Source organism: Xiphophorus maculatus, chromosome 4 (assembly GCF_002775205.1).
Source record: "Xiphophorus maculatus strain JP 163 A chromosome 4, X_maculatus-5.0-male, whole genome shotgun sequence".
NCBI classification, from domain to species: Eukaryota; Metazoa; Chordata; class Actinopteri; order Cyprinodontiformes; family Poeciliidae; genus Xiphophorus; species Xiphophorus maculatus.
In genome coordinates, this window is record NC_036446.1 from 17,409,094 (window position 1) to 17,424,625 (window position 15,532).

Consider the following 15,532-nt stretch of genomic DNA (forward strand, 5'->3'; position numbering starts at 1 on the left):
ACAGAGACAGTGATCCAAACAGAGTTTCATAATTTTCTCCTTAAAGTACACAGAGAACTAGTTACATAGTTATATAGTTTTTTGTATATAGCGTTAGTTCAGTGGCTGTGTTACATTGCTACATACATATGTCATCTCATACCTTTATAATAAATTAAGTGCCAGGACATGTTTTGCATCACCCAATTTTTCCTCAACAGAAAGAGCTTCTGATGAGGAAGGAGCTTTTACTTACTGCTTTTTAGCTGGACACTAATTAGAAGCCCAATGGAGAAAAAGAAATGTACACAGAGATGAGCAATTTTTTATCAGGTACTAAACATTGACAGAAAAGGTGGGATAATTACAGATAACGTTGTTTTCTTTTTTAAATTGCAAACAAATACTTTCATAAATGAGCTGCCCTTTAATGTAGCTTAAAGAAAAAAAACAAAACACTGAGAGACACATGAGGCAGTTGCCAATAAATGGCTTGAACAGAAATCAGTGAAATGGACTGTGTTTTTAGACCATGAAAACTGCTTATCAGTTCAGAGAGCCACTACAAGCCACCAACTTTAAATTACAAGCGATCAAAATTAAGACTGCAAAAAGAAACCCCTGGATAAAGACGGAAGAAGAGAAGGGATGGAAGATTTTTAAGACATCACAAATCAAATATAGAAAGTCACATTTAATGACTTGCGCCCAAATGTGCCATTGTTACACAATAATAAAGAACTTCATTACTGTCATTACAAATCAGTAATAAGTTCCTCCTGGGTAAGCTTTGATAGCCAATTTTTCAGAGCGGGTGGCAATTTTTTTTCTTGACTAGCTAAATGAAGTCACCAATCACCACAGAGTCCTCATCAAGCCAATTACACACACCATTGTATTTTTTCATTCTCTTTTAAGACTAATTTTAACTCCTGTAAATTTAACCTTAAATCAATGAAAGTGGAAGATCTTAATTGGAAATGTTGGCTTAGGGTCATTACAGGCCCTCAAGAGGAGAAAGGACAGAAATCATTGAGGAAGCAGAGTTTCAGTTTATTTTTACTTTTAATTTCACAGAGGTGGCATATATACTCAGCCTCCTGCTTTTGGCAGGGGGACACAAAAAGCAGCCTTTTGATTCCATCACCAGCGTTTAAAAAAATTGTGTACATTTCATGTGCAAATAATGTTCTTGTGTCAGTTCACTGTGGCTACAAAAAAAAAGGTGAACAGAAAGTTAGAGCTGCCTCTCTGATGGAGGGGCCTAAACTGAGCTGAACGTACTGGATTAATGCTGTTAACCAGCCTCTCGAAGTCAGAAAAAGCTACATTTTAGTAGTAAAATGTGTTAAAAGAGAAACATCATATAATATTTAGTGTTTAATTGCTAATTTGTGAGGTGACAACAAAAAACCTCCACATACTATTTGAGTCCCCAGCTGGTTTTCCGTTGATAAGTCTCACTACTATGACCTACAACATTGCAAGCAGAAAGAGTTGCATTTTCAGTCAAAATGCACACATCACCACTTGCCTACAAAAACACACAACTGGCTGGATTTAAATGAAAGCACTATTGTAAAGATATTTTACATTATTTATCCTGACCTTTACATTTTTAGTGCCAGATTGCATCATTTAATGATGTCTATGCCTTTGCAAAGACATTTCTTTGAGTTTGAAGTCATTATTTTTTAATATCACTTGGTATTATCTGTTTCATTAGCCTGCAGAGATTAGCTGTGTTATCACAAGTATTTTCCCTTCTGCAAGATTTGTCCCTGAATGAACGTTAAATGCCACACAGCAAAATAGTGAGCATGGGATAACACAGTTCATGTTTATTCAAACAAAACTCACAGTCATTATAAAAGATAACTAATCTCCAGAGCGGCAGAAAATGTTAGACATTTTGTAAATATCTGCAGTAAAAGTCAGAAGATTACATTCATTTCCTTTATCAGAATATTCAGACTTTCGACATTAGAATATGAGGTAATAGTAACATGGAGCACTGAGTAGAAGCCGCACATACACCTTAACCGTAAAAAGATAAATACTAAACTGCACTGCAATTAATGTAAAACGTTTACTAACGTGCACACTCCCATAACTGATTAGCACAAGAGTGTTGAGACAAGCCCATTCAACCTGGCGATCTCATAACAGCCAATTATCATCATGCAGCAGAAAATCAGTCGTGACTCCAAAGGCTCATTGTTGCCCCTGTTTTGTATTAGCTCAGTCTTTCAGTGTTCCCAAAACAGTTGTTGTGTAATATTATTGCTTGATATCATTGCAGTATGTATTTCTTTTTTTTGTTGTTGTTCTTCAATAAATCAATTTTGTTAGAAAGAAATGAATGAATAGTTCAGAATCTGCAAGGCAGAACGGACATTTGGCTACAGGATATTTGTCTTTATATTAGTCATTTCTAATAACTTCTCAGGAATATTTTGGTATCAGTTATGCAATAATGTCTACAATGGAAAACAGTAAGCTGTACCAATATATATTGTACCATGTGATGGAAAAAAAAGACATCACAGAGACATGGGGATACTGTAAAAGGAAATACTTCTATAGATTCTCCTTCTAGAGTTAGTGAAAATCTTTGTGGAATCAAAGTGTCTAAAAAACAATTTATAAATGTTCACTATTTTCACTGATCCAGGTTTTTTTGTGGGATCAACCAAAATGGCAAATTGTTGAGTTGAGCAGTCGGGACCTCAACAACCTGAAGCAAACTATGAATTACTTCAGAGTTTCAAAGAAAAAATATCATGTATAGACTATTGAATGATAGGAAGATGTTGATTAGTTGTATTAGATTCTATTGAGACCACACCAAACCACTTATGGTGGCACATTGTGACCAAGAATTAGAAAAATATTTACATTTTAGTTTTTATTTTCCAGCCTTTTCTAACCTTCTTCTGAATAGTAAAATAGTTGTTAAAAAAAAAAAACTTCAAAGAATTTTGCAGCAACACGTAATAAAGCACACAATAAAAAGTTACAGTTTTCCCTCAAACATTTTGCCACCTTATTATGTTGCATCTTAATTGTTGTTGCTTTGTTCCGCTGGATGCAATCTCATCTCAATCTCTGCACTGATTACTCCAAGGCTCCAGCCAGATCTAGTCCAGCTGGTTCAGCAGGCCCTCTGGAGCTTAATCAAATTACAGTTTGTCTGTGGGTGTCAGAGGCATAAACAGGAGAGAATTAGGGTGGGAGGGATGCAGAGTCTTTGATGACTGAGCCATCTAAATGTAGACAGAAGAAGGAAAACATTTCTCAGCTGTCTGGGGCTGATTCTAACTTTACTAGTTCATACTTTTTTATTTTAATCTGGTGCACTCATCTGATCAACATCACATCATTCCTGTTGTCTGACATTGTTCAAATCAAGGTTCAAAGGTTCACAAAAACATAAGTTTTGGGATTATGCATTATAACTTGTTTTTTTCAACTTATTTGAATAATGAATTTCAGATACTTCATTAGGCAAAGTGACCAGAGAAAAATACAGTGCAATGAGGAAGTGTCTGCATTAATTGACAGTTATTCTGGAATATATACAGTATATATATATTGAGAGATCTACAAGAAGAACTGTATAAGGATTATTTTTAAAATATGTGCAGTTTTTGTTATGTAACAGTCAGATTGATGTTTGGGTTTATCGGAAACACACAGGTTCACACAGTAATGAGGGAGTTTGTTTACAAGAACTTATTTTGAAGGCTTCATTCTTGTTTTCTATTCTGCACCTACAACAATAGCCGATGAGTCACTTTATAAGTACTTAAACTTTAATGAAAAGAAAAAACCTAGCAGGGATTTACATGAGGGAACAGGAAATCAAAATGGCAAATGAATCACAGCTCAAGTCATTCACTATGCATCATTTTTATTAGGGTTAAACCAACTAAAAATCACCAATGTGCCAAACGTGCCCCTCTGCCTTCTTTTTGCTCTTATCAAGGTGTGTGAATCTTTATTCTAGATGACTCATTTATTTACACCCAGTTCAATCAAGCTGCCTTCATGCATGACAGGCCAAGGGTGCAAAGAAAGGATCTGCTGACAGGAAGCACATTTCCTGAAAACAACACAAAGTACTGGTTGATACAAGACTGCGGTTCTTTTTAACAGCAAAAAAGAACCATTGATGAAAGCAGCATCTCTTCAAAATCTGCAGATACAGACAAAATCTCATAAATTAAGTACATTAGTATTATCAAGAAGTTTTTTTTTTTTTTTTGTTAATTCAGTTCAAAAAGAGAAACTTATATAGCATAAACATTAATTACACAGATTAATGTAGACTCCAGATCAAAACCTTAAGATTGGGGAAGAAATTATAACAATTTGCATTTTGGGTAGATACTTACAGATACGGACTGCAGCCCAATAACCATAACATGGAAACATCATCTAAGGCCACATCTGCCCCTATACCAAAACCTTCAAGAAAAAGCCAAAGATTGGAGAGAAGAGGACCAAAAGAAATCTTTATTTTCTCACAAAAATTAATCTGGACCATCCTGATGACTTCCCATTGTGCTGTAGTCAAGACTCCCTAAATTAAGACCAAACTCAGACAATGTGAATACCAAACTAATGAGAGGCCATTGTCAAGAGCATTGTTGTAATTGAACTATAATGTTTCTGCAGGAGCTTATTTGGAAGCTAAGTAGCTGCAGTGGTGAATCAGTTGTTTGTTTTTTGGGCATATGCATATCCTCAGCTAGACTTATTCAATAAATCTGACTAGTTGGTAACAAGCCAAATAGACAAACCAGACAGCTGTTAAATGTGCATATGTCCAGCTAAACTAGTTAATGTTTCTCCTTTTTTATTTTCTCATCCCTCTCATCTTCTTATCCTCTACATACTGGAGCACCAGTGGAAAGAGAAAAAACAGGTGAGAGAGACTGAGACAATTAAGGCCAAAACATTAAAATCATGGAAGTCCAGGCATATGCAGGTCACACTTTTAATGTTTATTTTTCCAACATCCTCTTTTTTATTTGTTCTTAGGCAATATATCAGTGTTCAGAGAAAAATAATTGAAATATGTCACTCAATGTGTAAGGAATTTATCTGATATACAAATTTCACTTTTTATTTAATTACTGAAGTAAATGACAGTTTTAATGATATTCTGATTTACACACATACATTTGAATAGAGCAGCTTGTACACAGTCTAGCAAATGAGGTAGCTGGAATCATTTCAAATATGTGAGCTCATTTCACTGAGGCACTGGAGTGGAGATGGCTAATTACAACTGAGATATGCTGTGCTTCATCTCTCATAAGGAATTTACTTATTAGAGTCAGTCATGGAGAATAAACTCAACAAGTCTTTCTTCTGGTTTTACATGACCCCAGCTATACCAGTACCAGGAAAGCAAAGCTGAGCTAAAACACTTTTAAATTGATCTGGCAATATAAAGGCAATTATGTGATTTTGCTAAGCCACAGGCTCTTGTCCCAGGGTAAACCTCAGCTGTGGATATTATTGCTTGTGAGTTTTAAGTGGTGGTGAATGTTATTTAATTGTGTCTTTAAATCTGAAAGCTAGGCATGAAACATTTTTTTTACAGCAAGAGAGCTAAACGGTGTATTTAACACAGAGAGAAACTCTTAGCCCCTCTGGACATTTCGTAGCCCTGCTAAAGGCAACAGTCAACAGAATCAAAACCTCTTCTCTTCGTAATCATGTGCAGATGACCTCTTCTCTCAGCTCCCAGTGCATCCTGCAGATTCGTCCCTGAATCAAACAAAAACGAAGGTCTCTGTCTTCCCGCAAGTAGGTGTCACCATGGAAACAACCATTTTTCGGCACGCTCAACAATAGCCGTTAAATGAAAGGAACTGTCTGATGGAATTAGTGTTTCGCCTCTTTTTCATGCAAACTATGCACACCGTCAGCAAACTGCACAATGCAAATGTGTATATGATAACATAACCTACATTTTAAGATGGATTCTGCTTTCTTATCCTGTGAAATGTGAGTAACAAGAAGTTGGTGAGAGCTTACCACTAAAAAAATAAAAAACAGATGGACCTGTTCATATGAAAGTAAACATTTGAAATTTTAAATCATGTATCAAATGACACAAATGAGCAGACTTACAATAAAATATGAATTTCAACAGGAATTACTGTACAGTATGACTTTAGAATAATAGAAAGTATGCAGTTAAATCTGATTTTATTTATTTAGTTTTTGGCTTGAGAAACTTGAAACATGTATGGACTTCTTCCTGACTACACAGCCTGCAGTTCTGCCAGCTGTATAAAGTGGTTATCGATAGAAAACCTTGTGGTTACCAATAAAGAGGTGAAAGTGAGAATGAAAGAGACTGGGAGAAACATTATCTGAACGGAAAACCTCAAATAAACTCATGTGGCATAAACCTCTCAGATTCTAAATTTTGCCTGACATCAGCGCACAAGTAGACAGTATCCATCACTGTCTACATTTATTTGTTTTTATCTGTGGTGCAAGACGATTTAACAAACTGTGATCTTATTGTCTCCAGTGTTTTATTGCACTGTATTTATTCTTTTAGCAAAAAATAGCCCTTTGCAAGACTTTACAATCTAGATATTTCTATATAAATTGCCTAGACTAGATATTTTTCCACTGAGCTGTTTTTTTAAACGTGAGTGACCATCTTGCACCATAAATAGGGTCACTCGATGGTGCTCCCCCAACGCCACCATTGTCCATCATCTCATACCTCAGGACTCTTGATGTGTGTTGTTTCATTCAAATTCTAATGTAATTCAAAAACACTTTATTGATCTCTAAGGGAAATTAAATGTTCTCGTGACACATTTAATTAAAGATATGTTAGGGACTAAGATTTTTGTGCTTTTCATCTATACTTTAGACATTTGTTCTCTCTACTGTTTTTAAACCAAATGCTTATATTCAAAATAGTTTGTAATTCAAGCTTGGTAACACCAAAACATCCAACAACATAAATAAATTTTAATCTAGAGAAATATAAAGAAAACTCATTGCTTCTTCTATTGTAATATAAATGAACAAGAACAAGTTCTTGTTCAGGACACCCTAGGCCGTGTTGCATGGACATCGGGGGCAGTTCCCCTGGATTGACTCAATACAAAGGTCAAGAATTCATCCTTCAGACTGATTGCTGATCGATTGTGAGATTAATTGGTTTGTAATCTTAAAATAATTTAACATGACATGCTCTTGCTATGTCATGCACTTTTCTTTTTTTCCCCAAAAACAAGCCTGTAATTCGCTGTGTACTCCTGCAGAGTATCGTCTAATTTTGGCATCATTCCTACACTGCATTAAGCTAACCACATGGGGCTCAGCTTCAGTTGTAAGTCCAACCTCCCTCCAGGGATTTTCACATGCGAGTAACTGGAGATGGCTCCAACACTGGGTCTGCTGAATCAATGGCCCTCCTGCTGTGCTCCACAGTGACAGAGAAATCCTCATTATTTGATCTTTTTTAAAGAAGTTCAGACAGCAGAAGCAGCTGTGTTTCAGTGAATTCAGAAAGAGTCAATAACACATGTGTGTCTGGGAAGTGCTGGCATGGCCTTAGAGGACAAATCAAAGACAGATAAATGGTTTGTTCTTGGGAAGGATATTTGTAGGATAGCACAGCTGAAAATATGTTTAGCAAGTTGTTCTGTGCAGCTATTGGCAGTGACAGCTTAATTGTTAACTTTTACCTATTTCTGGATACAATCTAAAGAATGTAACACTTTATTCAAACTTTAGCACTGTATCATTGTAAGTTTTTTACATCACTCTTTTTCTGAAGAACCTTTTTTTAAAATAAGCCACATTATGTCAAACTATCTCAGATTAATTTAAATCTGGGCTTTTGATAGACCAGTTAAAATTCTGAATTACATTTTTATTTACTGAAGTGAACCGTGTATGATACTAAGACTCTGAAACATGAAACAATAGTCTTGAAAATATAACCTCATAAAAAAGTGGGGCAAATACTTCTTCATAGCAATGTACACACACAAAAAAACAACGAAATAAAGCGAATAAAACCCAGCCTCTATCTCTTTGATAGTTTACTGTACTTCAATAGCAAAGGTAGCTTCAGTTTTCGGAGGCCACCATCCTGTCTGTTTCAGGTGAGTCCCTGCTCAAACACACCTGAATAAAAATCAGGACTGAGATTTTAACACCTTTTCAGTTGCCTCTTTTCTGACCCATAGGTGACACTGACAGATACACTTTGGTCTTGTTGGTGTCACTAATGCACCTAAACTTCATTTACCAGAAGATGGATAGGATGTATTAAATACCATAAGTTGCTTCTGCACTAAGAGTTTTTTTTGTGTATTAGCTATAGCTTTAATGTCTTTTGAAAGTCACAATTTTTCATGTGAGACCCTGAACATTACGTTCAGCCCTTACTGGATAAGCACAGCTGAAGGTAAAATCTTTTTTCAAATGATGAGCTCAACAGAATAACACAATCAAGGTTGTCTATTTCTCGTTTTGGGTCAGAGTTAATTGGAAATTGATTTAATGGATTAAGAGAGCAAATTGCTCTAGGGAAGGACTCGTTTTATGGCAAGAAACACTAAAAGGAAATTGGTAACATTAATTTTCAGGAATTTATTATTCTGATGTAAATGAACTCAATATCAACATGTTACAGCATTAGCTGAGAATTGGCTTTTGTGCTTTGCTTTGATTCAAACTTCTCACAACTTGAATGTTTTATTAAACATCTTGTAGAATTACGTTCCATATAAAAGCAGCAAAGAAGGTAAATCGAGTGTCTCTGCAAAACAAAATATACAGCAGATACATAAAGGGTTACTACCTGTATGGTGGCTTGCTAAGGGATGACGACAATACAATGGTTCACAGATAACCTGCCATGGCGCGTGATTTTAACTGCTTACTGTAGCCACTTCACAACAAACCAAAAACTGATTCACTATTGCAAAAAAAAAAAAAAAAATCTATCTTGGTTGTATTTTTTACGTAAGCTTTCAGCTCACAATCTTAAAGGGAAAAATGCACATAAAGAGCCAAAGCTATAGTACATGCTGTAGATTTGTAAAGTTATATAGTTTCATAAGATGACACTTATAATCTACAAACATAAAAAGTAGCTGGTTGTTGGTTCCATATTATTTACAAAATAGCCTGATTCAAAAAAGTTCTATGAACTTTATGCAACTAAACAGAAATTTATCTTGTTTGCTTTTCTGTCTAGTGTTCAGAGATGACCTCTGTTAGGATTTGGTGCAATATAAATAGACACTAAACTCATCAGCAATGTTCGTCTTTTCATCTGTGTCACATGTTGTAAAGCAGGTTCTGATTTGTTGCCAGTGGCTGGTGCACATTCAAACAAAGCTTTTATCGATATATTACACCAAGAAGTACACTTAAATAGAAAAATGAGACATTTACAGTGCATATTGATGTTCGTTCCGGTGGTGGAAATTTAAATTATGATCTATGAGTTGTTAGAAATGTTGGAATTAAAAAATAAGGCCAATTCTTTGCTGCCAGACCCACCCTTAAACATACACATCTTTTGAGTCCAACAATAAACTGGAGCACTTCTTACAATTCTTTTATCTTGATTAAATATTGTCTGATTGCATTAGAACTAATTCAAGCAAGTGTGGAAAGGGAGAAACCTGGTGTGAAATTAATGTGAGGACAAAAAGGACAAAACAAGTCTGTCTGATCACTAATGATCGTTACGGTCTTGGCCTGCATGCATAAACATTATGATGAGAGAACTTCACTCCTCAGGTTTTGTGTTGCTAAAAAAAGCTGGATGGTCAGTTTGTACAGCCAGAGAGACTGTCCAACCCACACAAAGCACATAAATATAACCCACAATCTCTTGTATTTCAGTCTTCGTGTAAACATTTTGTTTAAAATAAATAAGTAACAACACATTAAGAAGGATTTCCTCTTCAGTTCTCAACTAGAGACATGCATCTTCTTCCCCTCTTCGTGTGTCAGACTGGTTCTGCTCTCCAAGTTGGGTTGCAGGTACGGAGCAGCCAGTTATTCTGTTGGGGTGGTGGCCACTGGGCTGAGGATAGGAGTCAGTAACTCCCTCATTGGACTCATGGGTGAAATGGCCTTATGGCTGAAATACTCAACCACTTGACCAGGTACTTCTGCAAGAACACACTTGGCCAAAGCTGCAGGAGAAGCCTGTAACAGAGAGTAGAGAACAGGTGAAGTTGTCAAAAGCTGTGAGGAATTGTTTAATCTATTTTCAAAGTATTTCAAGTAAAACTCTGGGTATGTCGGCAGTGACTGGAAGCAGAGCTATTTCTCTGCTTCAAGCTAATTGCAAAAGATAAGTCAGGGTTTGACATCATCGAAACTGCTGTGGGCAGTACTCTAGAATAACCTTCTCATGCGTTGATGCCAAAAGCTAAAATCACATTAAGTGTTTGCAGTCCAGTGTTTTGTTTGAGTTAAATATCTATTTATCCTTTATTACACCAATATCATTCTGTAATAATTGGCTTAGAGTCTCTTGATTTTGTGTGCAAAGTAGGTTTCATTTTGCATGCATTTTTCAACATTGTGGAAGATTGTTCATGTAAACAGCAAACTTAACCGTGAAAGAAAAATGACAAGTTAAAGCTCATAAACACAACAGCATTTGTCTTGAAATACACCGGGTCAGTGCTAGCTTCCGAAAAGGTTTGTAGCAAGTATAAACTTAATTGTGTAAGCATGAAGATAATACTTCTAAAATATGACACTATCCATATTCAAGTTTTGTAGCTGTGCTCTTTTAAATTGGGCAGGCAGCTTTGTTGTATTTTGTGGTAATGGTTTTGTGGAATTATGGCTTAAAAATACCTTTAGTTAAAAATAATGTATTCCTAAGTAGGAGAGTGCTAAAAAGTTACTGGCAGGGTATATAACAGCAACTGTTTCAACAACAGGATAGGAAATGTTACAATGGAGGTGGAAATACCGAGAGCAGTTGAGTGGCTTTACAGCAGCTGACAGTAATATGCATGTGTGAAGTAAAAGGATTTTAATTGAGAGAGCATGTCAGCAGATCAGAGGCTGTTAGAGCATGCACAGTGTCACAGTCACGGCTTTTCTTTCTGCAGTTTAACTGTGAAGCATATTTTTCATGCGTTAGGTAAGAGTTAGAAAAAAGTTCACTGTGAAAAGGTAGAGCTAAAACATTTTACTAATTATATTCATGTCCTGAGAACACAAATACTCTCAATTACAGCTAAGCCTAAAAGTATTCATACCTTGTAGATTTAAACATGTTTACATTTGTCAAGTAAGCAACAGGTTAAACAAGTAATATTAACATTTTGGAGGGGCCAGTTAGATGCCCAGCTTGAATCCAATAAAGACTGCACAGGGAGATAATTATGAGGCTAATGACTAGGAAGCTTTCCAAAGTGAAATGCTTGGTGCTCATTACCAAAGATGATCAAAATAACAGTGGAAGCATGCAAAGTTCACATCAGTATATACATGCCAAAAAGAAAAAAGAAATCACACTGGTTTTTGAGGAAGCGATAAATAATTTTATACATGGCATTTTCTAAAACAAAAATCGAAATAAGAATTTTCTTTTTCAAAATTCATACTCATTTTATATTATTTTGTCATTTTTTGAGAGGTAAAAGTTGTGTTAAATTGTCACAAACATATTTCTTAGTTTAAGAAAAACTTTTTACAACAATGTAAATAAATCTGCTAGGAGTATGATTAATGTTGAGCTTAACTGTACAATATAGTAACTTCAATTTCTATGGTGACAGGAAGATTTATGAGTAGGACTAAACGAATTTAAAAAGCAGATGCCCAGATGGGGATATGTGAATTTAACTATCCTAGTGACAGGATTCATTTTAGCTTTAAATGCCTATGCTTCCATTCTTTAATTAAGACTGGGAAGTCTGGCAAGATAAAATTGGAGCATGTCTTACAAATAGATAATGTAAAGAACAAGAACAGTAGCTCAGTAGTTTAGTAAATATTGAGGGAGAAAAGGTATATTGGTAGGATTAAAATGTCTAGACAGTCACATGTAATTGCTCAATATCCAGGCTCCATTTTACCCATATTTTCTCTTGGCAAACAGCCTGGGTCAATCATTAGCAATCCTGCTGCACCTCAGAGTCGGGTCTGTTTCAGGTTACAGCAGCGAGCTCTTTCAGGCTATCTGTGTCTCTCTGGGCAGCCTTCCTTCTCCAGCATGGCACAAACAACTTGCTTCTGCATCCCTTTTCCACATACAGTGCATTAATCAATTCATTACTATAATATTGCTGCTTTTTTAGCATACCTTAGATTTCTTAATGATTTTTGACGTTAAATAAATTTTGTTGGATAACTACATTATCTTTTTGGTGTCCTCCTATCTCTACTATCAAACTGAACGAAATGGTAACACAAAGTAAATAAATTAGCTTTAGAGCATTTTCTATAAATTCTTCTCATATCTAACACCTGGAGAGATAAATTCATGGCTGTAAACATAAAGGATTCATCAGGTGTAATATTCTAATGAGCACTAAGAACCAGCAATGGAGACAAATCTTAAAAGCTAAAGTGGCTCCATAGCAGCTTATTTTAAAAAGATGAAATGAACATCAAAATGTGGCAGGAAAAACAAGGTAATATAAGGAAAAGCTGCAACATTATCTAAATTAGAAGACTTCATAATATAAAGGCAAAAGGCTCACAAACAAATTTTCTACTTGCATTCTCTACCATGAGAATCCCATAAACAATAATTTCCCATAAACATTCCTATAAACAATAATCTCAACAGTGCAAGTCATTTAAATTCAGGGCCAAAATTTCCAGGTTCCTGTTGTCACATTATGTCAGCCATACACACACTCAAGCCTTTGACAGGGCACATTATCACAATATTGTGTGAGCAACAAGGCAAATAGTTAGAAGCATTTCCATAAAGGGAAGCAAACATGAGCGTGGGAGGATTTGCACATACTTAGGTAAGTATCTGCAGTTGACGTGGAGAATATATACAATACATTTCTACCAGAACTCCAATCCAAAAAAAAAGCTATATATTCCTTAAAGACTGTTTTAATATATTATATATAAAGATGCAAAGTCTTGTTTTTCCCGCAGTTGTTTTAGTAATATCTTTTTGTAATTAATTGAAGGCACACCACACAGCTACTACAATTAATCAGCTAAGAGACAAGGAAGGGACTGATAGGGACTTGAGTACAGTTCCCAGATGTTTCAAGGCACCACACTTATCTGTTCAAACAATTAAATGAAAACATAATGCATAAGATCTTGCAGGACTTCTAGATCCAGTAGGTGATGGCTAACCAACCAGATAATGGAGTTGCAGAAAAGAGAGCAGCAGTGATAGGCAAAGTGATCCCAAAGAATAGCAAAATTAAGAAGAAGAATTAACATGAGAAAATTGAGCAATAGAGAGGGGTAAAAGTGTAAAGGGAGAAGGTTTGGAGAGCCAAGGCTTCAGTGGAACCACTGGTGCTCTGTGGCCCCCAAACGGAGGAAGTGGCTGCAGCAGATTCTCAAAACAACCTCTGTTAAATTATGCTCCCTCTCCACACACACACAGAATAATGCTCACCATTGATCTTCAAATAATTCCAGACCACAGTTAGGAGTTGTTGCTGTATTTTAACGTGTATGGAAGTAAATATGTGAATTTATTAGTTTAATTATTTAATTTATTATCAGAATTTGAATAAAAAATGCCTCTGAAATTTGAATGTTGTATATTAGCGTTTACTTTTTCAGTGTTAAAATAAATTCAGAATTAATTTTAACCTAAAAAAATTCAGTGTCATTATTTGTACATGGTTGCAATTTTCATTTATTAAAAAAATTCACATTCCTATTTCAAAGTGATCAAATTTTGAACATACATATTTTTCAGTGGTAGAGAAAGTGGCAAAGCAAAGGGGGGAAGATTACACAAGGAGAAATAACCAAATACAAACACAAAGGAGTAAGTAGACTAAAGGAACCTAATTAGAACAAAGGAAAATAACTAGAAACAAGAAATAAACGTAATTAGAAACACCAATGAAGAATGTGGAAAACAAGGTAAATGAAATGGAAACAACTAAGGAACACCAAAAGAATCTGAGGAGGACGGCGGCGGAACAGCAGGCTTGGTGGACGCTGGCGGCAGAGCAGAAACCTAGGAGGATGCCGGCAGCAGAGTAGAAACCTTGGTGGACGCTGGCGGCAGAACGGAAACCTTGGGGATGCTGGGGATGTGTCCAATCCTGGCTGACCTCCTAAGCCTTGTGGCAGGTCCTGTTGACCTTCCAGCCAACCTCCTGAGCCTCGCCAGGAGGTCGATGGGACCTGTGACAAGGGCAGCGGAGCAAGTACCTGCCCGCAGCAGAGCAGGAACCAGGAGGGTAATAGGACCCGCAACAACGGCCTGGAGGTCGGCCCGGAGACCAACAGGACTCACTATGAAGCCCTGGAGGTCCGAAAGGAGACCAACGGGACTTGCTACGAAGTCCTGGAAGTCAGCCCAGAGACCAACAAGACTCGCTACAAAGGCCTGAAAGTAGGCCCGGAGACCAACGGGACTTGCTACGAAGCCCTGGGGCAGGCCGGGAGACTGACACGACTCGCTACAAAGCCCTGGAGGTCAGCCCGGAGACCAACGGGACTTGCTACGAAGCCCTGGAGGTCAGCCCGGGAGACTGACACGACTCTCTACAAAGCCCTGGAGGTCTGCCAGGAGACCAACGGGACTTGCTACGAAGCCCTGGAAGTCAGCCCGGATACAAACAAGACTCACTACAAATGCCAGAAGGTCAGCCCGGAGACCAACAGGACTCGCTACAAAGCCATGGAGGCCAGCCCGGAGACCAACAGGACTCGCTACAAAGCCATGGAGGCCAGCCCGGAGACCAACGGGACTTGCTACGAAGCCCTGGGGCAGGCCGGGAGACTGACACGACTCGCTACAAAGCCCTGGAGGTCAGCCCGGAGACCAACGGGACTTGCTACGAAGCCCTGGAGGTCAGCCCGGGAGACTGACACGACTCTCTACAAAGCCCTGGAGGTCTGCCAGGAGACCAACGGGACTTGCTACGAAGCCCTGGAAGTCAGCCCGGATACAAACAAGACTCACTACAAATGCCAGAAGGTCAGCCCGGAGACCAACAGGACTCGCTACAAAGCCATGGAGGCCAGCCCGGAGACCAACAGGACTCGCTACAAAGCCATGGAGGCCAGCCCGGAGACCAACGGGACTCGCTACAAAGTCCTGGGGCAGGCCGGGAGACTGACATGACTCGTTACAAAGCCCTGGAGGTCAGCCCGGAGACCAACGGGACTTGCTACGAAGCACTGGAGGCAGCCCGGGAGACTGACAGGACTCAATACGAAGTCCTGGAGGTCTGCCAGGAGACCAACGGGACTTGCTATGAAGTCCTGGAAGTCAGCCCGGATACAAACAAGACTCGCTACAAAGGCCTGAAGGTCAGCCCGGAGACCAACAGGACTCGCTACAAAG

General features: G+C 37.7%; 1 protein-coding gene across 1 annotated transcript in view; it reads right to left on the reverse strand.

Moving 5' to 3' along the window:
* Window positions 1-8,605: 8,605 nt before the first annotated feature.
* Window positions 8,606-15,532, reverse strand: part of cpne7 (copine 7) — a 55,579-nt gene continuing 48,652 nt past the window's right edge. Inside the window, exon 16 of the mRNA XM_005810422.2 lies at window positions 8,606-10,200. Within this exon, the coding sequence (XP_005810479.1) occupies window positions 10,048-10,200 (153 nt within the window). The 3' untranslated portion in view covers window positions 8,606-10,047. The remainder of the gene's footprint in view (window positions 10,201-15,532) is intronic.